Raw genomic sequence first — 22,338 nt, 5'->3', positions numbered from 1 at the left:
AGGCTGTGAATAACGATTACAACCTCAACTGTGTGTAACAAAACCAAATTGCCACTCCGTGGGGCAAACAGTGTTTGATTTCCTGTTTCCTGGTCAAAAGAGTTCACTTTGTTCAAAGAGGGAAAAATAAATGCTGACAAATGAAGCACCCTCCTTGCTGTGTGTGACTAATGTCCCTTGGCTCTTGATGCCGTGCAATTAATCGTAGGATCACATAATTTCTCACTTTGGGGAATGTGGCTGATTTATGCAGTGTTTGTAAAACGTCTCAAACACAGAAGTGAGGCTCAACATCTAAGCTTACACTACCTTTTGGCGGGACAGCTGCATGCAAGGAATCTGTATGTCAAGGTGCCTGAAAAAACAGCAAAATATCCATTGGCACCTTAAAAGACTTAACACCAGCGAGACTAGACATCCAGTGTAGTGTAGTGGTTAGTGTGTAGGACTAGGACCTGGGAAGCCAGGGTTTGAATCCCCACTTTGCTATGAAGCTCACTGGGTGACATTGGGCTAACCATGGCCTCTAAGCTTAACCTACCTCACAGGGTTGTTGTGGGGATTAAATGAGAGGACCATGCACACCACGTTGAGCTCCTTGCAATAAGTAGTACATTTATTATAGCATAAATGCATTCCAGTTTTAGACTATCCCCTAGCAAATTTGCCTGAGTAGTTTGCAAGAGAAATAAGACCACCCAGTCAAAATCATGAATAGAATCACATTGGTATTGGGGAAACCATCTCAAGAGACAATAACTGAAACTGACAACACACCAGAAGGTGATTCCAACCAGTTTGAACAGCAGCAACAACAAAAACTTTCTAAAAAACACACAATAAGGACGGTGACAGGGAGTTCTGTAACTTGGGTGCCATCACTGAGGCCCCATCTATGCCAGACATTTAAAGCAGTACTGTATCATACCACTTTATATGGTCCTGGAAACTGCAGTTTGTTAAGGGTGCTGAGAGTGTTTGGACCCACCCCCATTTCTCTCAAAAAGCTAGTTCCCAGAAGAGGCCATTTTTGTTAAACCACTCTGGAAGTTGTCCTTTTGTGAGGGGAACAGGAGTTTCAGAACCCTTAACAAACCACAGTTCCCAGGGTTCTTTTGGGGAAGCCATGACTTTTTAAAGGGATATGATAAAGCTTTAAATGCATACTGGAGATGGGCCCTGAGAGAAGGCTTTGCATCTCAAAAGCAATGATGGGAGCACTGTCAGCTGAGGGACCTCAGAAGATTTCAAAATTCAAACACTTGCTCAAATGACTATTGAATAATCCAACCAGAACTGCAGAACTACATTTAATAATTAATTACAGGGTTGGTCAGAGGAAGGGAGGGTAAGGGTAGGACATATATTACTTTGCATGATGATGGACACAAGTTAAACCTTGCCATCACGTGGAAGCTGGTTTAAGTTACTCCCTTGTGCAAGTTGTTCTAAGTGTAGGAAGCCATTTGCCAGCAGCAGAACATACTGTGGTCAAGGGAGTTTTCTGTATGCCAATGGAGCTATGTTTATTTGGGGCATTTGCTGTGATGCTTAGGAATTCTCTATATTTGTACCTTTGAAGCTTAGCACAGGTCAAACTAGCTGCGACATGGGTTGATTTTCGAGGGTTGCCTCTTTGTGGTGGTTTTTAACTTTTAGACCAGCTGTACTGCCTTTTTCAGAAGCATTCTAGTAAATGTTCAAGGGTTGGGAGCTTTTTTAAAAAACAAACAAAACAAAAACCTTGAAAATATTGGCTGCAGCTGAATTCTTACTGCCTTTCACAAGTTCTCTTTTCATTCTAGAATTTGTGAAGTTTCTTATACATGCACATCTAGTATAGTCCTTTGGAAAATGGAGCAGAGAGCAAGACCATGGCTTTCTTCCCCTTCTCTGATCTTGTTTGGATTCTTGTAGACGAAAATGAAACCGAGGCTCAGCAGGGACAGTTTAATGTGCTAACATTCCTTGGTGCCCATTTCTGAATGCAGCTAATAAGAGTCATGTTTGTGGATTGCTGGATTCCTTTCTTATTCTTCCCCCTTAAAGAAGACCTTCGCTCAAGGCCTATTCACTTAACAAGGGCAATGGGGAGCTCCTCTCAATAAGACTGCTTTATTTTTAATGCTTCCCGCACCAGCACTTTCTCTTGGGGGTGCTTCTTTCCTCGACTGAATTACAATAAATGCCTTTTAGCGGCATTTATTGTAATCACATGTCCATGCCCGTTAGCTTCCAAACACAGCATTATTGTCAAGGGTGTGTGTGTGCTGTACATGGTAATGTAAATGTAATGGGGAGAATCCAGCCTGCCTTGAACCACGCCTTGTGAATGGGCGAAAGCAGCAGTTAATGTCTCAACGTTGGTTCATCTGTTGAGTACAATTAGCTTCATCTATCAGCCTTTCACTTCAGAGAAAAGGGCAGTGTGGCATTTATTAAAGGAGGGCCTTGTTCTGCTTGACATTTCAGATCCTCATGTCACTGGGTGTCTCAGCTGGAGGAATGGGTGAGACTGGGGGACACAACAATGTATTTGTGGGACTTTGATTGAAACTGGCAGTGCCTTGGAGATGTGGAAAGCGAGTGTAGACTCTCTGCTTTAGAAGTGGTGGGGTGGGGTGAGGAGGGACGGGGCTCCCAAGTGTGAATGCTTTCCTTTCCTTTTTTTGCTTTCTAGGAAGAAGTTGCTAGACAGACATCTCGCCCCCTCCCTGCTACTCAGTGGAGGGCCAGCATTCGCTCCATGGGCTATTAGTGATGCCCCTTCTCACACTTCCAGCAGAAGTGTTTAATTGGAGCCTGCTGTGAGGAGAGCTCTGATTCCAGGAGGCCTGTGGTGTGATAAAGGTTACATCATTTCACTGCCACTCTGGATTGTGATAACATGTTGAGCTCTCTCCCCCCCCCCCCGTTTACACACACACACACACACACACACACACACACACTTTCAGTGCAGCAGAGGTCAGTGCAGCAGACATTTCGGATGGTGCAGCCTCCATCAGGTGGGGCAATTTGGGGCGGTTCATACAAATGCATTTTGTTTAAATGGAAAATTTGCAGAAAATTTGCGATAGCCTCTTGGGGGAGGGCTGCAGCAGAGTGATAGAGCATTTGCTTTGCATGCAGAATCTGCAGTATTCATTGGCAACCTATATCTTCTTCAGTTGCCTAAGCATGCCTCATGGAAGACACACACTCTCTCTCTAGGTATGGGAGGAAAAGTGTTTGGCTCTGAAAATTGGGAAGAAGGGTAGAGAACAAAATGTTTTATTAGGCTCTTAAGTGCATACATAGGGTTATTTTGGCACTGCTTCGATTACTTAGTGGCATTGCGTTCAGAGTCCCCAGAGTCGTCCACGACTGGACATAATGGTCAGGGGTCCCTTTACCTTTATTCCCTGTGCGCATGTTGTCTGAGGGTGTATCTAAGCCTACACTTAAATCTACATGCTTTACAGGAGATCACAAAAAAGAGAGAAAGAAAAGTAGGCGGGTTTTCTCCAAGCTTTTCCTGTGGAACCAGCACCTTCTCTCATTGAATACAAAGTTTTACTGTTTCTGCATAAGCTAGCAGGTCTTTGCACATAAAGGGAAAACAAGCCACTTGAGCACAATGCCTGTGGCACCTAATACACTAGCATAGTCAAGTACAGATTCTCCAGTCGTGTAGGTGGAATCCTAAGGGCTTTTTGACACATAATACAGCAGCAAACTTGGATTCAAGACCAAGTGCACACTTGAGAGCTGCACTCTGATGAACATACCTGTCTGACAGGTATAAGTAGGCCCTCATGTAGATGTTTTTTGTTGATGAGCTGACAGCCCTGGTATTGAATGATTGGCATGTGATATTGATCATCCCCTAGCTGGTATAATCTGGAGTGAGAAACCTCAGGACAAATGCTGTCTTCCAGATCTCTCTATTTAATCCTTAGGACTCTTCCTCTGGCTCCACCTCTTCTCAAGCCAAACCCCTCACCAGTCTTGCTCCATGCCCTCCTCAAGTAGTACTGCATCCTTGAACTACTATGAATAATAATAATAATAATAATAATAATAATAATAATAATAATTTATTATTTATACCCTGCCCATCTGGCTGGGTTTCCGCAGCCACTCTGGGCGGCTTCCAACAAAATATTAAAATACAATTTAATCAATATTTTAATCAAAGAACACAAGAAAAGCCCGCTGAATCAGGCCAGCTTCCTGTTGTCACAGTGGCCAACTAGATGCCTATGGGAAGCTCCCAAACAGGACTTGAGCACAACAGCCAGCACACAGGACTAGACTAATGCTCAGCATTTCAGGAATTTTACACACATGTGTGCAGAAGTGATCCTCATTGAGTTTAATCCTGTGGACACCTTTTTTTGAGATGAAGCCACCACATTCAGCACAGTGGGGTCTTCTTTGAGTAAGCATGATTGCTGCTTTATCCTTGTTCCATTTTGTAATCAGCAAAAAACAAACAAACAAAAAACTTTAAATGTACTTAACTTTTTAAAAGAAAACCAATACCACCCTATTCTGATAATTTTTGCTGAGGAGGAATGTTTGGATGTGAGTTTTCAGTTGGAGGTAACGAGTGATTGGAATATGCATATGCAGGGCATACACTAAAGCCTGATTTAACAGCTTGAGATGATTCTTCTTCTGGATGTTACTGTGCCATCCCCAGATTAGTCTTCAGTTTATAGAGATTCATGTCATCACCGTGCTGCTGACCAGTGTTTGACCCCATAGCTATATCATCCTCTTTATACATGAACCTCAATCCTTCTGTTCTTTTGAGAGGGTTACAGCAAGGTTTCCAAGAATCACACTCGCTGGAAACAAATAGGTAAAAGTCAGAATTGGCTAGAATTATTATTCTCTCGGGGTAACTGCTTCCTAATTAATTATTGGAGGGTGGTGCATAAGAAGGGGATGGGAGAAGGAGCAGAACCATTATTATTATTATTATTATCATCGTCGTCATCATCATCATTTTATTTAAAGCCATTATAATAATCCCAAACTGAAGACCTGAATCTGAACTCAAATTAATTTCGGATCTGGATTTGGGCTGGGGGAATGACCTTCGTATTTTTAATCTATTCCTGGGATTCACTCAGATCCTGATCTTGTCAAGATTACAATTTATATTTTCTCATAGGCTTGAAATTTGTATTTTAACCAATTAAACTGCATTGCAATGGCAAGTCTGAAAGCTTGTATTTTTACCAAGAACAAAGGGTTAAAGACTAAGGGTGATATTCAACTGAGTTTGTGGTGAGAAGGGGCTAGTTTTATGTCTTTGTGTCACAGTTCCTAGGGCAGCGGCTGTTTATTTTTATTTTTGAGAGGGGAGGTGTTAGTTATGCTGCAGGATAGTAATGCTGAATAATTTCGGAACTCTTGCCCTGTAACGCTGCAGGCCTGCTTGGCTTGAGTTGTCTGGTTTATTAACCTTAACAAATCATGTGGAGGCTGCTATGAATTATGCAGGACAGCCTGACCCATTTGCTGGCAAATCTGTTTGCAGGGCAAGGCAGGTCACGTGCGGAGCGGTCTGTGGGATTGCATTGGCAAATAAAAGCTTTCTAGCCTCAGAGGTGCTCAGTGCACCCTTTGCCTTAACAGTACATCAATTGTTCAGCCATTAGGAAGTAATTGTTTGGGGGGGAGGGGAGCGAGGGGAATGCTGTAAATATGCCATGCCAGAATTCTGTAAAGCCTTCCAGGTGTGGTCTGGTCAGGTGACATGTCTGCCTTCAAGCAATGGCTTAAAATGCCTGGTTTTGGTGTTAGTGTAGCTCAGGGGTCAGCAAACTTTTTCAGCAGGGGGCCGGTCCACTGTCCCTCAGACCTTGTGGGGGGGCAGACTATATTTTGAAAAAAAATATGAACGAATTCCTGTGCCCCACAAATAACCCAGAGATGCGTTTTAAATAAAAGGACACATTCTACTCATGTAAAAACACACTGATTCCCGGACCATCCGTGGGCCGGATTTAGAAGGCGATTGGGCCACATCCAGCCCCCGGGCCTCAGTTTGGGAACCCTGGTGTAGCTGCTTAGAATAGGGGTCGGCAAGGTTTACCTTGCTTGGGCCGGTTCACTCCAGCGGAGATCCCTCCATGGGCCGGATTTGCGCGTGTGTGATTTCCGGCATCTGCGCATGCACAGATGCAATTTCTCGCACTGCTGAAGCAAGTCCCCGTGCTGCGCTGTGCCAGTTTAGCTCAGTGTGTGGGGGCTCGCCAAGCAGGCGGCTCAGTTCGGGGGTGGCTCGTGGGCTGGTTAAATGACCCCTGTGGGCTGCTTGTGGCCCATGGGTCTTAGCTTGCGGACTCCTGGCTTAAAACCATAGAAATTGCTCTGGAGAGAGGTTGGGTGGCGGAGGGAACTAGGATGGGATTCTTCTGCTTGCTATTCATTTATGGGTACATTGTATACATTTTGACAAAGGGCAGTATCCTGACAAATCGGATCGGGATCGTGTATGCCAGCAAGAGAGAAAGCACTGCCAATACATCTCACACAGAGCCCAAGTATTCTGTCATTTATGCATAATGTACCCTGTGCAAATTTTAAGTCGGTGCAGTCACAAGTACTGTTGGAGATAGTTTAGAGTCTAGGGAGATGGAGGGGCCTGGAATGAGTGCACCAGACCATCTGTCCCCTAGGGTCTCCACGTGTGTAGGGGGCAGGGAGGAATTACTGCAGCTCTGTGCATTCATTGTAAAACAAAATGTGTATGTGCATGTCTGTCTCCATCTCCCCCAGCACCCTCTGTGCAACAGTGGTGGAAGATCACCCTGTGCTAACTACAATGAAAGGGGATGTGATTTCTTTATGGACTCTTTGAATAAAATGGATGTGTCTTGAGTTCTTTGGCCTCGATAATTATTGCACTAATAAGTGGAACGGGATGGCTCAGGAGACTGACTTTTCTTTCGAGCCAGATCCGCTTGCCTTTAGTCAGCTGGGACCAAAAGCAATTACTTGTTGATGGATGGCTAGTGGCCCATGTGTGCAAATTCAATGGCTTCGGGGAAGTTGCTTGCAGACAGATGTCCGCACTGCAACAAACTCTGGGGATTAAATTCAGCAGCAGTCAGACCGTCTGGGGCTGGCTGTATTTGGGTCTGGAGCATTGCCAGAAAAGCACAGCAAGCCCAACTGACCTAATGATACGGCTTCTTCTTTTACAATGCATTGTGCAATCAGAAGACCTGGGAACCCCATTCATCCCCCCTTCAATACTTTGTATATAAAACAAGTTGAACCACAAAGTAATGTAACATTGTAATATATTTGTGCCATGAACATTGGAAATAGGTTCCTTGTATACACACTGCCTCTTGAAGCTCCAGGTAGGACTGCATAGGACATTTGAGTTACACTCAGTACGATGAATTCAGAGGGCACTTGTTTCTGTTCTCTATTCTTTTGTCTCTACCTCCAATTTATTTTCTACCACGCTGCCTTCCATTCTTTCTTCTCCTTCCCTCGTGTCCCTTCTCATGGCTGGCATTTTCTCCGTAATCCTGCATCTGTTTCAGGCTGGTTCCAATCTGAAGTTGTTTAGGCAGTTGGTCTGTATAGCAAGGTACAGTGGTACCTCAGGTTACAAACACTTCGGGTTACAGACTCCGCTAACCCGGAAGTAGTACCTCGGGTTTAGAACTTTGCCCCAGGATAACAGAAATCGCGCAGTGGCGGCATGGCGGCAGCGGGAGGCCCCATTAGCTAAAGTGGTACCTCAGGTTAAGAACAGTTTCAGGTTAAGAATGGACCTCCAGAACAAATTAAGTTCTTAACCAGAGGTACCACTGTACAGGTACATTTCCCAGGTGTGACATGTTGTGTTCATCATTAGCTTGCCATAAGGAGCTTCAGAATGGCAGCGATGGATAGGTGTATGTGCCTCACCTTCTTTGAAGCTCATGCTGTGGTGATGGCATTTTATGAACTGTACTGCACATGCACTGTGTAACCACTTGGAATTTTTGTGGTTTTTTTTTTTTTACAATCAAGTGCCATATAAATAAAATGAAATACAAATAAATAAAGAATGCAAACATGGCGAGGCTAGCCTTTTGCCGTTCGTTTAGTGCTCTCAGCCATTTTAGAGAACTTTTTTCCCTGGTGTTTTTTTTGGGCGTGGGGGAACGAGCAGCTTAGAGGGAAACGTTCAGAAAATGTTGAGCTCAGAAATTCCTTCTGTATAATTGCAAGTCGTGTCTGCTTTATGTCAGAGGCGTTGTTGCCTGACTGCATGAATAAAAGTAAGTCAGCTTCAGACTTAAAAGGTGTGGCTGCTCTTTGCCTCCTGGTGACATTAGTTAAAGAGACACATGATGTGACCATCAGCGCAGTCAGCACTTCTCTGCCCTAAGATGGAGAAATTCTGACATATTGTGCATCAGCTTTACCTGATGTAATCAGGAGTAGCAGGAAAGGGATGTGATTTGGCTGTGGTTACACCTTTCAGGTAACATCCAGTTTGGCCCATAGAGAGAGAGAGAGAGAGAGAGAGAGAGAGAGAGAGTATTATTTATTTGGAAGATTTCTATCCCATCCTTTAATCCAGATGATCCTCAAAGTGGTTTTCGCTGTATCTGTAATAATACACACACCCCAAACCCATACAGCTCAACAGCCCTTCTTTTCCCGGTCAACAGATGTGGTCAGAGTGTGCCTCTCTTCAACTCTGCAGTTCTTTTGACATGGGAGAAGGCACCAAACACTCTGCTGCAGGTCTTTTCTTCCTGGCTGATGGATAGGGAAAGGGTAGTCTTCCCTTGCTGCGATGTTCTTCCTGGGAAGCAGGAGGTGCTACCACTGGAAAACCTTGTTCCCCTGGCTTAGCCCGGAATGTGCTTTCCTTCTGTTCTGCAGATCCACAGCAATTTATTTATGCCTTAAGAGAACTATCACCTCCCATGCCTTAGTTATTCAAATATCATTCTGATCTACATTCACAGTGTCACCTCCGTCAGCATATATAATGAACTCCTGTCTATCTGAATGTTCATTATATGCTTCTATGTGTTGAGGAACTGATTGCTAATTGTATTTATTTAATAGATATCAGAGACAGCCCCCCCTTTTTTTGCAAGGTGGGCGTTGTTCTCCTTTAATTTGTAAAATCCATTTCTCTTCATGTATAATGCCCTGGATTTTTTTTAATGAATATGTTGATGGGGAAGCAACGAAGGTGAGTAGAAACAGATTCAAAATGCCAGCAAAGATATTACCAGATCAAGAGAGAGGCTGTGTCATCTTCTTAGTGTGCTACTCTGAGTTTAATCTGTGAATTATTTTTCCCTCCTGACACGCAGCATAATGGAGAAGATAAATTTGCATATTGCTAGCTCCACCTGACTACTAGTCCTGTCAAGAAACACATCAATAATGATGCACAAGGTCACAGCAGGATGCATAAAGTATTCCTAACTAGGCCATAATTGCTGTGCTGGAAAACTTATTAAAATATTATAGTAGGAGGCATGCAAATTGCTTACTCCCCCCCCAAAACCCCTCCCTACTAAACACCAGCCACTAAAATGTTATTTAATTGCTATACTGTTTTTTAACATGTTGCATATACACAATATTTAAGTTTGCGTTTGCCTCCCCGTGGTTCTTGCAGATGAATAACCAGCGGTTCCAAATTGGCAACTTATTTTGTTTGCAAAGTTAATTGTGCTCGCTTGAAAATACACCTTAGCATTTAAAATATTTCATCCTAAGGCTCCACTGGTATGGTTAAAATTACAGTGGCAGCAAAACTGCTTGCTCAGTAGGTGTAAAAGAATCACAGGCAGCTTTTGAACAGAGAGGTCAAAACTGGGCACCAGCACTTGCCCACTCATGGTGTGAAAATGCATCTATGGCAGCAGCACCCCCAAACTACCATTGTTTTGTATAGATGGTAGAATCAAGTCACCACAATTGTACTAGGCTTATACTAGGCTACAGTTCAGAATATTCTTCTCTGGTCAGATGTGTGTGTGTGTGTGTGTGTACAGTATGTGTGTATAGGGTTCTAGAGGATTAGCTGCACAGTTGGCTGCCTGGCCATTTTATCGCCTGCCTCAGTGCTAGAACTGATGGACGCACAGTTCACTGTTGAGATTCAGAAGATCAAAACAGGACATAATGTGTGTATGACTAGAGCCTTTCTCAAGCATTAATTTTCATGCTGAGGCCAAGCAAGGTGAAAGGGGCTATGGGTTGTGTATGGACATGGTGTCTCCCTTAGCAATCAGCCCTTTAAAATCAAGGGAGAAGTCACAACCCGCAGGGAAGGCTGCAGAAGTTAATGCTTAACATGGTGATGGTAGCAGTGGGGACAGGAGCGAGGCAGTGCTACTTTGGGGGGTGAGGCTAAAAACATGACCCCACAGCCACTTTCACCCTGCTTGTCTTCTACATGTGCGTAAAGTGTAAAGAGGCCTTAGGGGAGGCAGACTTTTGGTATGCAGCAATTTCTGGAAGACCTCTGCAGAGTACAAACAGCATAATGGCAAACTGATTAGAGGGCTTCTGTTCTAGTAAGAAGTGCATAACTTTTGCAAAATAAAATAATTAAAGAAAGAATTGATGGTTAGCTTGGTTCTAGCTATAAAAAAACCTGAGCATGTGGGAAAGCATTTGGTCTGAACGAAAGATATGTATCGGTGGCCATTGGCCTTGTGAAGCTTTTGATATGCAAGCTCACAAGTTAGGAGTTTCAGAGCAATGGGGATGTTTTTTGTTTACACCTGCCCTGTGTGCAAGCAGCGCAGACCTTTTCAAAAATGACATAAATCTACATGTGCAACTTGTTCTGTGCTCTTGCATGTGCAGTTTAACAGAATCATATTATTGTGATGAACAGTTACCTTCGTGGCACAGGAAATAAGAGGTGTCAAAATCCATAATAGCTTCATGGGGAAAATATTGGTTGTGTAACCTGAGATCAATCTTACACTTTCTTCAAACGTGCAGAAATGTCAATAAAAATTTTAACTGTTTCTTTAATTGCAACGAGAAATGTTGAGGTGGCTGTACAGCAAATGCATTTGAAAGGAAGAATGCTTGCTGAAAGGTCTGAGAGTGTAAACTGCCATGGCAACAATTCTTTACAAGTTCAAATAGGTCGATAGGAATGAGAAAAGAAAGTCCTTATGATAAGCATCTGATTTATGAGCTTAAAATGAAAGGCAAAGGTTCAGTCAGCATGATATCTTAAGAACTGAGACCCCAGGTGCCACTGTGGGAGGAAGAAATCCTTTATATTGTATATTTATAACAAAACCAGACCTTTTCATGAAATGCGTTGGATTTGGAAGTAGTTCCCCCCCCCCCCCGCAATATAGCTAGAATTTCACAAATTTGAAGAGCCCAAACACCCAGGAAAAGGCATGCTGGAAACACCTTAAAAATAAGAACAGCCAGTTGTGTAATAACAAATGCAAATTGTGTGTGTGTGCCTAATAGTGAGTTTTAACTCATATACCTCAATAATAGGAAGGTGCATAGTGTTGTGTGTGCACATGCATACACTTAAGTGTGTGTGTGTGTGTGTGTGTTGTACTAAGCGAAAAATACTGTCATTTCAAAAGTCTTACAGCAAAGTACTTGTATAGCAAGGACTCGTTCTACAAGTACTTTTACTTCCTCAACAAAAGCTGAAAATTTGCAAGCTTCATCCACTTTGGGAATGCTCCTGTGCATGGAAATTTTATCTGCTTCTGATGAAAGGAGGAAAAGTTACACAGATTTTAGATTCCCCATAAGGGCTAATAGGAAACATAGCTTTATGCAGAGTGACCTGGAACACAAATTGAAGATTGAAGCAGACAGAGTACATAATGACTCAGAAACAAGTAAAAGTAGTCCCGATAAAGATAACAATTTACAATGTGATTGATTTTGATATTAGAAATTGATTTGCGTGTTAAGGGGGGGATTATTATAAGTTTTTGTAAACTTTGCTACACTTTTTTTGTAGATTCTTATTTCAGTCTCTTCTGCATTTGTAAATATATAGCCATTTAAATAAACAAACAACTTAAAAGTGCTTTAATTGGGTACCATAACTTTATTCTCCTCATTGTCCTGTAAAAGAATTTTAGTTCTTTGGGGTAGCAAAAAGAAGCTGACATGTTGAGGAGATGCTTATATATTGGTTTGCTAACACCCTAACATATATAGAGATCTTGGTCACTAGGCTTTTAAGCTGCTGTGTGCAGTTGAAACTAATTTGACAGTAACTTGCACATATGGCATGTTACTTTCTGTCTGAAATGTGACGCTTTTTAATTTCCCTAAGGACTGTTGTGTGAACCTGGCCAGAATTTCCTCAATGGTTATTTGTCTCTGGTTTCTCTAATTTGCTTATCTGAAATCAGATTCGATCTGATAGGAGCAGTGAGTTGGTGCATTGCATACAAGATGGCACAGACATGTTCAATCATATGGTTTACTACTGTTTGTTCAATAATTACCGTACCAGCGAATGCTTCCTATCTAATATGCTGAAGTAATGAAATTCTGAGGCCTACTTCTTGCATGTAGGAAATAAATTTCCTCCTGTGATGACAGATATGGTCTGAACGGCTAGGACATAAATGGCCAGTGGAAAACTTGATAGATCATTAAACAAGGAGCATTGTTTGGAGAAGGAGGAGAGATCCTGGTTTGCCCTTGACCAGGTTGAAAATGCAGCATTCGTACCAGCAATCTTTCTTCATATGAAACGAATGAAAGAACTGGCATGTTGGACATACCCATTCACTCGAAAGACTCAAATCTATCTTGGAAGGCAGTGGTTGCAAAGACATATTGTAGTTCAAAGATAGCATTCATTTCAGCTCTTACACACCAGTCCATCTGTCAGGTGGATCCCAACTTTAATATGGCTCCTTAAAATGGTAGGGCAATTTGCCTTTATAAATATATAAAAATTATTTGAGCTCTCGGAAGAGCTAATTGCAGGTGTCTGATAACACACAAAGAGGTAAATAGAAACACATTTGCATCTTGGAGCAGATTCCATTGTTAGCAATGAAGTTCTAAAAGAAAAAAAAATGAAATTTACAGTAGTACATGTGAACAGTATAGATTTGATTTAACAATAAGAGTTCCTAATCATTATACATCTATTGTAAAAATAATTGCTGTTGGTCATGCAGCAGGACTCTTTGAGCATGTAGAGTTGTAAGAACTGATTTAGATACTGTATTAATCATAGGATTCTTTGTTCACCAACTATGTGCTTTATGCATGGCCAGTATACTTCAATATGTACTTAAGGTTTCTGGTGGCATGGTGGCCACCCATTTATCACAGCCAAATGTTTTTCATGTTAGCCTTTTGTTTGGTGTTCTTCAGAGCAATTGAGCCAATTTATTTGAAGTATGGTATATTAAGGTAATCTAGGGAAGCTTCTAGTTCAAAATAAGTGCTGGGCTGCCTGAAATAGAGGGAAATGATGGGTGATAGAGCCCGAGGAAATTATCTCAGCATTGTGGCTTGTTCTGAAAAGACACCAACTCATATATTTTAATGTTACTGAAGAAAATAGAGCTGTTCAGACCAGGAGATATATGCATGTAGACCCTCCTCATGCAGAAATCTCCACTCAATTTATGGTTTTGGAAGATGGCCCTTGGTGCATTTCTATGCCTCATCCTCAGATCTGTAAAATGGGAATTATAGTGATCCAACTGACAAGGATGTTGTGATGATTTCACAAGTGTCCACACTTGATTGTTTTAAACAATTACTTGACTTACAAGGTTGCCATTTTGAAAAATGGGAGTTCTCTTTAACACAAATGCAAATCCTCACCTCACAGCAAGGAGATAATCGAGTTAGAAAAGGAAAAGAGCACAAGGTTATATCCAACCAAGTTGTCCCATTACTGCAAGGATTCCTACCTGTGCAAGAAGACCTCTCTCTTTTCTCTTTGCACGCTCCCTGATCTGTTTTGGGGTTCACCAACCATCTGGAGAAGAGTTGGGGGCACGCAGGGCTGCACGAGGAGGGGAGTGGAAAGGAAAAGGAAGTTCCATGGTGCAAGGACTTCCCTCTGTGCAAATGGGACAGCTTCACTGGTTACAACTCAAATACCCCATAATGTGTGAAATACAGCAAATATTTATGTTTCTGCCCATTAACGGATTTGGGGAAACTGATGTACTCTTCAGCTTCTTAATCAGGGTATACTCAATGCACAATAAACATTCATGTTGCTAAAATTATTCATTAAACATCTTTCTGATTTCCCCCCAGGCTTTTGGTCAGGCTCACACTAACCACAAGAAAGTAGCAGCAGATGGAGAGAGCAGGGAAGAAACCTTGATTCAAGAGTCCGCCACAAAGGAAGAATACTACATGAAGAAAGTCATGGAACTGCAGACAGAGCTAAAGCAGCTGAGGAATGTCCTTGCCAACACCCAGTCTGAAAATGAACGCTTGAATTCTGTTGCTCAGGAACTTAGAGAGGTGAGAGTTATTGGCCAATAATGCCTGACGTGCAAAAGTTCTGAGGCTGTCTTGTTATATTCCCTTGGAAAGCCATGCCTATTTATGTTTCTGATAGACTCTTCTTAAATTAGGCATGCTGGGGACTTTCAAAGGCATTCAGTTCAGCAGGGCCCACGAAGTTGCTCCTCAAACTAACTATATCTGTCCGTATACATAAAAACGTAAGGCTGATGACATGTTGCAGTTTGCAACTGCAGTGTGAGGTACAGCAGGCAAGTGGCCAAGCCAGAAGCACAGTTGGCGGGTGGCCCAAGTGAACTGTTTAAGTTGCTCTGTGAAGAGCTTCCTTTCTCTTTTAAAAGGGGTTGGGGCAAGCTGTGAGGGGATCTGCAATGGGGTGGGTGTGGTGTGAAAACTGGGGACTTGGTCAGATGTGACGGAAGGTAATAAAGAGGTAGGTATAGTTGGAGAGCAGGTGTGGTTGGAGAGCAGAGCAAGTAGGGGCGGCAGCCCCTAGTTAAAATCTAAATGTTTAAACCGTGTCACATTAAAAGAAATAGTTTTAAGGTTTCCTAAAAACTGCATACAAGTAGCAGTGAGCTAAAAGTAATAATTCAATGGCCACCCTACATGCCTGGAGGAGCAACAACAAAACTTACCTTACCTTTAATATGAAAGGATGTTGGATTATTGGGGGGTTTTTTGGTGTTTTTTTTTTTTGCTTTATTTATGAGCTTCATATGTTGTTTTTGAGGTTAGCCTGCTGTGAACCCTTCTAGAAAACTTAGTTGGCTAGGAAATATCCTACAGGTGGGAGCTGTGACCTACAGCACCTTTGTTCTTTTTTATAATTAATTTATATATTAATTTATAATTATTTTTTATTGATTTTCCAGTTACTTATTCATATTCATATACATATTCCATTATTTTCCATAGATATAATATAAGTCAAAATACATACAATAATCCCATATCTTCCCCAGTGACTTCCCACCACCTCATTACAGCTTCTTTTATTCCCTCTCTCTCTCTCTCTCTCTCTCTCTCTCTCTCTCATCCACTGTGTTGTTATTCTTGTTTCTTCTTTGTTACATCATGTATCTTATCTAACTATTCTTTTATTTTGCAAATTTTAAATTAAACATAGCAAGGATTTTATTTGAGGGCAGCATTTATCTAGATATTCCTTCACACATTCCCACTCTTTTTGTATTTTTTTGTGTGATTCCTAATTGCCACTTTGTTCTTGTGTCCTCCCTGAACGTTATGATGTTCGCCATATTGAGGAAGCATTAGCCACATTAAATAGGAAGAAGCTCTTCAGATGGGGCTATGGATTACATGTTGTATCAAAGTCCAAAGTTTTGTTATGTAAATGCTTATTTGCAGATATCTGGCTCTCATTCTCTCTCTCTGTGTGTATATATAGATTGTTAAAGCTATGGCCAAAAAATAGATTTTACTTCTTTAACATGTTTTACAAACATAATTTATGTTTGGTCAATTTTTAATTTCTCTTATGCCCTTCCCTGTCTCATTTTTTTTCCTGGTGAAATGAGGCATTAAATGTAGAAATGGGAACATGTTGGTTTTCCCCCTTCACAAAAAGCTGTGTATCATCTGCAATGTTGACTGCTTCAGTTTCCATTTCTTGGAAACAGTGTGAAACGAAAGTATCAGGTTATTTTAAACTTTGTATATATCTGCTTGAACTGGTATGAAAGTTGCAGATTTCATAAGCATTCCTACTTCATCCTCCTGACGCAACATGTTGAGCGGTTTAAGCTTGGTTGTTTTAGTTGAGAGAGGCAGAGAAGAAGCACCGTAGCAGTGAATGCAAGGTGTAGGCCCCACAGATTTATTTGAAGCTTTTGGTTGTATGAGATTGTGTGGCAAAAAGTGCTGAAAACAAGTGGGCTGATCTTTAGGGAGCTGTTGACACTGTGTGAAGCTGTCTTACTTTATCAACACTGCGTACGAGGACAGGCTGCAGATGAGATATCTGTGTAATGCAGAACAGAAGTCTCTCGATGGCAGGCATGAGTAAGATCAGTTAGGGCAGTTTCTGATTCACTGGCTGGAATCCACCAGAAGTGTGGAGGGGGAAATGAAGGAAGATTGGGGAAAGTAGCCCTGCTCTCGGTGATCATGCTTTGCATACAGAAAAGTCCTAGGTTCAGTCCCTGGCATTCTGAGGTAGGGTTGGAGAGGACTCTTGCTGCCAGTCAGTATAGATGTGTCATCCCAGTAGAGTCTTGGACACATATGTATGCAAATATGTAGTGCCCCCCCGCCCAATTTTTAAAATGAAAAAATAATAATGCATAAGTCTAGGCTGTGCCTCATTTCTTTGATGACGCTATCGCAAAAACCTCCCATTCTGTCAGAAGATAATGTTCAAGCAAATAGGATACAGCTAGGATATGATTGGAGGTAGACAGAATAGTAGTAAGTATTTATTTTTTGTACCCCACTCATCTGACTTGGTTTTCCCAGCCACTCTGGGCTTCTTCCATTTTGCCTTAATTGTTCCCTGCTGCCTCATGATTCTATACGGCAATAATATTAGCTTTTGCCTTTTTGTCAAATTCTTATAGGAAAAGCCACGTTTCCTGCTTTGTGGAGCCTTTTTGTGAAAAAGTGAAAAGAGTTTAGTAAGCAGATGGTGGGGGAATCAACCTGTTTGCCGTAGCACTGAAGCTCATTCTTTCAAGAAGAAGCTTGACGGTCCATTTTGCAGAGTAAGGAGACTAAGGCCCTGATCCTTAACCGCTGGAGGGGGATAGGGTTTAGCAGCATTGTAATTAACGGTAGACGGCACGGTAGCATAAGCACAACTGCTGGAAGTGTGCCTGCTTGGCAGAAGATGGAATCTCAAAATGAGGTGGAGTAGGGCTGTCTATAGATTTCCCTGATTTCAAGCTGACCCAGTTGCCAGACAGGGGTCTGGGCCTCTGCTATGCCAGCCTGGTACTGGTTCAGCACAGAATATTCAGAAAACTGCTCTCCATCACACCCACCACCTCCCTTGACCAATGCAAGTGTCAAGGCTTTGGATGCGATGGTGGAGCCAGTGTTTGCCTATTATGGTCCTCTGGCCTGCTCTGCTCTGTTTTAGAGCAATACAAGTCTGGGCAAGAGGAACCCGAGTTAAAAGGAACCACTAAACCAACATCAATCAGAGAGCAGCATTGCTCATTGCTTCCCTTCCTTTAACATGTCAGAACGCTTTTCTATGACTGACAGTTGCTAAGCGGGTAACTTAGCCATAAGAATAGCTCTTCTGGATCAGACCAAAGATCTGTCTATTTAGTTCAGTTTCACGTTGCCTACAGCAGCCAATCAGATTCTTTTGGAGCAGAGAGGCAAGAAGAGCCTTCTCCCAGTATCCAGAGGCAAAACTCACAACTCAGCCACTGTAAACCTTAGACCTTGGGCATGGTTGCTTCAGTGCTTTTTTTGTCACAGTTGCAAGGCCCTAAATACTAGGGCACAGTCATTCCTGGTTGAGTTGCACATGTTCTGTGACATGACGTGTGCTGAAGTTTGTGTGTGTGTGTGTGTGTGCGCGCGCATTTTTAAGACAGCTGCCTGTTTTGTGTATGCATCTTCAAACCATTGTAATGATTGAAACAGATTCTTACTCCCATGCACAGAATCTGTCTGCCTATTTCTTAAGGCATTATGATCTTTTGAAACATACTATCCAAAATAAATCACTGCAGTTTTCTTGGAAAAATGTTTAGTTAGTTTTCTAGTTTGTTCTTGTTAAGGCTTGTTGATAGAGTGGTTTTTCGACATGAGTGTGGTGTTGCCATGAGCTCTCTCAGCCTCTGCCTCCTGGAGATTCTCTTGAGACTACTATGTACCACTAATTTCCCCATGTCATCTTTTTGGGAAAGGGCCCTCATATAGTGACAGACTCATGGTTTGCGTGCAAAAGACCCCAGTTTCAGCCCCTGGTATCTCCAGGAAAGGGTTGGGAAAGTACTCCTGTCTGAAACCCTCAAGAGCCTCTGCCACTCAGTGTCAAAATACTATACTAGATTAAGGAATGATCCGGCTCTGTATAAGGCAGATTCCTATATTCCAATGGGCACACGAAACAAACACAACCCAAGATTGTTGCTCTCTAGAGCCAGTGTGGTGTAGTGGTTAAGAGCGGTAGACTCGTTATCTGGGGAACCGGGTTCGCATCTCCGCTCCTCCACATGCAGCTGCTGGGTGACCTTGGGCTAGTCACACTTCTCTGAAGTCTCTCAGCCCCACTCACCTCACAGAGTGTTTGTTGTGGGGGAGGAAGGGAAAGGAGAATGTTAGCCACTTTGAGACTCCTTCGGGTAGTGAAAAGCGGGATATCAAATCCAAACTCTTCTTCTTCTTCTTCTTCTTCTTCTTCTTCTTCTTCTTCTTCTTCTTCTTCTTCTTCTTTTTCTTCTTCTTCTTCTTCTTCTTCTTCTTCTTCTTCTTCTTCTTCTTCTTCTTCTCTAAGGTGAGCCATGTGGTTTTATAGTTTGGTGTGGGTGTGCAGTATGCACACCAATCTGAACCGTTCCATTTTTAGAATGGAGTGAAAAACCAAATATTTATGTAGTTTATACAATTTATTTGCTTTTAAGTCAAATCAGCTCACCAGCCTCTCCTAATCTGTGACTAAGCCATCTTGGGGGGGGACACCAGCCCTCAGTTCATTCAGTGGTATTGGGAAGGTACAAGCAATTTCTATTTCTTTTTAAAAACCATAAAAGTGGCAATTTTTCTGAGGCTGCCTTTAAAGAAAGTTCCTTTGGTACTTTCTGTCTGTATTATGGCTCATCTTGGCTAGGCTGAGCAGCATAAATAAACCACATGTTAATCCTCAAAATGGAGTTTTCTGATTATAATGATTTCAGTACGGCCCACTCTCTGTCCCCCCCTTTTCAATCATGGTTTACACTAGCAATCAAGCTTCTATTAAATAAAACTGTCCTGGAGCTATAAATTTACCTAAAGCTATAAAAATTCATTTGGTTATTTACAGAGAGCAGACCAGCCCTTTCCCTTCTCCCAGATAAGGAACTTTAGGGGTGAGTGAAAGAAGGTAGGCAGAATGAATGAATGGTGTGTGTACTGGAGAATTAATCCAAAGCTGAGTGTTCTCCTTCCTAGTCTTTCATTTCGTGCTGCTGTAGCACGAACGAGCTTTCTAGACTGTCTTCTTTCTTCAAGCTGGGATTCCTATGATTTTTGTTTCACTGCAGCAGCCAGTTTGAACACATTGGAAGACTTCAGATGTTGGTCATCTGCCGTTAGTCTGTTCCCATGACATGTGAAGGCTAGAAGGAAGAGTTGTGCTTGTTGTGGTTTCGGTTTCCTTTGTGCTTTAAACGCTCGGGATTGGCCGTTTTGAACCCTGCATTGCTTTGCTTTGCAGGACAAACAAACAAGCTCTTTCAAGCTGTTTCTCTGCTCCCGCTCCCCAAGTCCACTTGCCTTCCTGTTGTCATGCAGCAATTTTAAACCAGAGCTTATGGCACAAATTATCCTCCACAGTCCTGCTGCCAGTGGTCATGTCGTCCACCTGCCTCCCTCCCATGTATCACTGTCCTTTGTGCTTAGTTCTTGCTCCCTTGACCTTTCTGCCTACGTTTGCCCTTCAGATGTTCCTGAGCAGTCTTCAGATGTATGTGGGGAGAGGATTCTGCTCTCTCATATAAGATGGAGTTAAATATTTTCCCCTTTAAAAACTGCTAAAACTCTCAGCAGGGTTTCCCGCACCCAGAGAGCTTACAGCCTTTAATTTCACCTTTAAAAAAATACAAATGGAACACAAGAAATGTATGGCTGGGGGAAAGAGAACGAAGAAATCTATGGTTCTGGTCTATTCACCCAGATTTGTCTGACTGTATATAAGATTTCTCCCCCACTGGCTCTTTTATCTCCCCCATTCAACCAGTGTTATTTTCAGCAAGTGTTTATTTTTAGGTGCCAACTCTGTCACCATAGTAGCCAGCTAAGCTTGTTGTTAGGCCCCATCTGCCTACATTGGCTCTGTCTGGTGCTCTTTTCTATATACACAGTAGCCTAATTGTTCCATATCTCCAAGTTCCCATAAGCACCTGCCTTAACATCATTACTGAGGGCAGAGTATTCCTAAAGTCAGGGGCACACTTCTATTCCCCAATGGGATTTATAGCTAAAATGCTGATTAGTCCTTTGTGTGTTGTTATCCTCTCATCTCTCAGAAACTGTTATACTAGTGTGTGGGTTTTTTTGGTGTGTGTGTGTGTGTGTGTGTGTGTGTGTGTTTTAAGGACAGGACAAAACTTACTTTCCCAGCTAGGGGGTTTCCAAAGCTTGCACTATGAGCCAAGCCTAAGTCACATGTTCTAAGCAGAAGAACTTCCCTTGTTACAAATACCATATTTTTCCGTGTATAAGACTAGGTTTCCCCCCCTGAAAAATAATGTCAAACATTTGGGGGCGCCTTATACACAGATTCATCTCCCCCCATTTTCTTAAATCGGAGTCCCCCAAAATAGGGGGCATCTTATACATGGGGGCATCTTATAGACAGAAAAATATGGTAGTTCTTGTTTCAAAAGAAGTGAACTAAATGAAAATCTTCTTTACGTGTATTAATGTGAGTGTTCTTAAGGAAGAGTCTGCATAGTGGGATGGTTGGTTCATGAATACTGGCTTATTAAATGAGTGATAGGTATGTATGCATTATAAAAAAGGATATTGTCCCTGCTTTGTTAATGTTACCAGAGTGTTGTCCAAGCTGAAAAACATGACTAAAAGGACATGAACAAATCTGACTCATTCCCCTGATAGTTCAGAATAAAAGCCCAGACTTTGCTATCGAAAGAAAACGGACTCTATTGTTTTGTTGTTTTTTTAAAAAAAGAGCAAGCAAGAATAGAAGTGAACAAGATAATAAATGCTGTAGCATGGTGCAAGAGGTGTTTGGTAGCTAACAAAAAAAGAGAGAGGGAAATAATTCAGGAAGCTGTTGTGAAAGTACGGTACATGTGCAATGTAAGAATGCAAAGGAGAGGGTAGACTACCAAATGGATGGGTGAGGGACAGCACTGCAACTAAATATGAAAAATTCATTAAGCCACATGCACAATTTTGGTCACATACAGTTCTGTTACAGTGGAGAAGAACTGACATTTAAGATGCTATTAGATTTGCAGTAAACCACTCTGTACCCTGAATCAAGGGGTTGACCCTCAAATATATAGAATTTTGCAGAAGTCAATGCTTCACAGATCTCTCCAGAATATCTTTTAAATTTAACTTTGACATGCATTATTGGCACCGAGGGCCTACTTAGTGACTGCTCCCAGACTGTGGAACTCACTTCCATGGGAAGGTAGCTTTTAAATGGTGTTAAGTATGTTCAGTGCTGTTTTTAATACAGTTACTTATTTAATTGATTGTTTATATTTATTGTGTGCTTTTAGTTGTACTTATTCTGTGAGCTGCCTTGGTTCTTGAACTGGGAGAAAGGTGAGTTATAAATAAAATAAATTCAACATGCATAAGCACAATGAATTTCACTACTCATACCCAACATAAATATTAGAATTTAAACCCCATTGCTTTTCATAATAGGCACTGGTGACTTGTGCTGACATAAACAATTGCAAGCTTTACTCAAGTATAAACAAAAAAAATTCCTTCCAATAGCACCTTAGAGATCAGCTAAGTTTGTTCTTGATATGAGCTTTCACGCACACGAAAGCTCATACCAATAACAAACTTAGTTGGTCTCTAAGGTGCTACTGGAAGGAATTTATTTTTTATTTTGTTTTGACTATATGGCAGACCAACACGGCTACCTACCTGTAACTTTACTCAAGTGTGTTAGGG

The 22,338-nt window shown here is 41.9% G+C and overlaps 1 protein-coding gene across 4 annotated transcripts in view; it reads left to right on the top strand.

Moving 5' to 3' along the window:
* Positions 1-22,338, top strand: part of BICD2 (BICD cargo adaptor 2) — an 80,940-nt gene that overhangs the window by 33,722 nt on the left and 24,880 nt on the right. For all 4 annotated transcript variants that reach the window (XM_033140886.1, XM_033140885.1, XM_033140884.1 and 1 more), the window contains exon 2: positions 14,281-14,493. In XM_033140886.1, coding sequence (XP_032996777.1) covers positions 14,281-14,493 — 213 coding nt within the window. The remainder of the gene's footprint in view (positions 1-14,280; positions 14,494-22,338) is intronic.

Source organism: Lacerta agilis, chromosome 2, assembly GCF_009819535.1.
Source record: "Lacerta agilis isolate rLacAgi1 chromosome 2, rLacAgi1.pri, whole genome shotgun sequence".
NCBI lineage: Eukaryota > Metazoa > Chordata > Lepidosauria > Squamata > Lacertidae > Lacerta > Lacerta agilis.
The sequence above is the reverse complement of the archived record's forward strand: the minus strand, read 5'-3'. Positions and strand labels throughout refer to the sequence as shown.